This window comes from Diadema setosum, chromosome 17 (assembly GCF_964275005.1).
Source record: "Diadema setosum chromosome 17, eeDiaSeto1, whole genome shotgun sequence".
Taxonomy (NCBI): domain Eukaryota; kingdom Metazoa; phylum Echinodermata; class Echinoidea; order Diadematoida; family Diadematidae; genus Diadema; species Diadema setosum.
In genome coordinates, this window is record NC_092701.1 from 19,373,048 (window position 1) to 19,374,604 (window position 1,557).

At 47.1% G+C, this 1,557-nt stretch overlaps 1 protein-coding gene across 1 annotated transcript; it reads right to left on the bottom strand.

The window, feature by feature from the left end:
- Positions 1–526: 526 nt before the first annotated feature.
- Positions 527–1,283, bottom strand: LOC140240470 (pre-B-cell leukemia transcription factor 2-like). The gene is made up of 2 exons (XM_072320241.1): positions 830–1,283; positions 527–635 (listed from the first exon to the last, which is right to left on the bottom strand). Exons 1-2 carry the CDS (start codon positions 1,093–1,095, stop codon positions 527–529), a joined length of 375 nt encoding a protein of 124 aa, XP_072176342.1. The 5' UTR covers positions 1,096–1,283.
- Between the last annotated feature and the right edge of the window lie 274 nt (positions 1,284–1,557).

A 1,557-nucleotide genomic window follows, 5' to 3' on the forward strand; every position in this document is an offset into this window, starting at 1 on the left:
TTTCATTTCCACATTTTTCTATTTTGCATTTTACATTTGACATCACTCAATTCATGAGCAGCCTGTTAGGCGATGCTAAATGTGGGGAACCCAAAATCCCTGAAATGCAAATGAATATATCATCCACTAAATCCACTGTGTTATGCCCTGCATATGCAGCCATCTACTTACATCTACGAGAATTGACTTCATCACACTACCTGCCCATCCCCTAGAATGATCCCCTAACCTATCCAGACTCATCACTATTGGCAAAATGCCATTTAATTGAAAATAGTGTGAATCCAATATTATGATTTTTTTACCGAAATCCAACATGGCGGAAAGAATAATATACCGCGGAGCTCGGCTCGGAGCGGGTAGATTGAACAGGGGATAACCCGACCACCGCACCGCCGCGTTACATTCACCCGAGTCTGTAGGGTGCATGGATGGCGGCGCGGTGCTCAACGTAAACATCATAGTGCACGCTGCAGACGGTATACCTAATACGTACACAACGCTGCATAGCCACCGTGCGAGTATATTACGGCACATACTTATCGGTAACGTATCGCTTACCTGTTTTTTCCTTGATTTCGCACAGTACGCTGAAGAGAGCTGGCTTCATACGATGACAGTTCAGTGCATGTTTTCTGCAAATGTGCAAGTGAGACATAAAATACTGCATGAGCGGAAGAACAGGAGGTAGAGCGAGGAAAATACGCGCCTCATCGTATCCTCAAAAAGGCATCAAAACACGGCTGTCCCCCAAGTGTCGGGTGTGTGATTGACGCTTGTAAACAAGAATTGGCCACATCATTCATAACACCAAATCCCTGCAACTCACCTGGCTTGGGCTTCATCTAGACTCTGATCCGTGATCGTCATTATTTGCTGCAAAATGTCCCCGATTTCTTGCTTTCTTGTCTCCTGGGAATGCCTATCCGACGTCTGTTGTGAGCCCGAGTCGGACGTCGGGGCAGACAAGCTTACAGGGGGCTGCAGGCCGGGCTGATGCAGCAGGGAGCCTTGGCTGTGGGGCAGCACATGGCCCGACGTCATGGCATGCATCCCATGCATTAGTCCCGTCTGTAGTCGCTGCTGTTCATCCATTACACGATATCACCGTCGCGGCTACTCGAACGAAAAACCTGTCAAGATGATTTCAAACGCTTCCTTTCGTCCAACTCGATATCAGCTATCCGTTAAGACGAAGTTGTGCACGTGTACGCGAACTGTCAAGTTTGGGGGCAGTCCAGCACAATGATGGCTGTAGTAAAATAGAGAAAAAGCGTCGATGAAATGTTTTTATTCTGCCGTGTAACATTGGAGGTGGGGAAGAAACGCGCATTGACGGCTACGCAAATGCCACTCAAACCATACGACGTGTCAAAACCCAAGCCGACAGGCCACGCCCTAACTGATGATTGACAGTTGGCATAGCAACGGACTCTTACATTATGATGGCAGGGGCAAATTTTAGTAGTAACAAGCCTGCATTTTATGGACACTGAGCAATTTATCGATTTTCGTTCTTCTGATAGCTTTGAAGGGCATAAAATCCATAAGGGCATG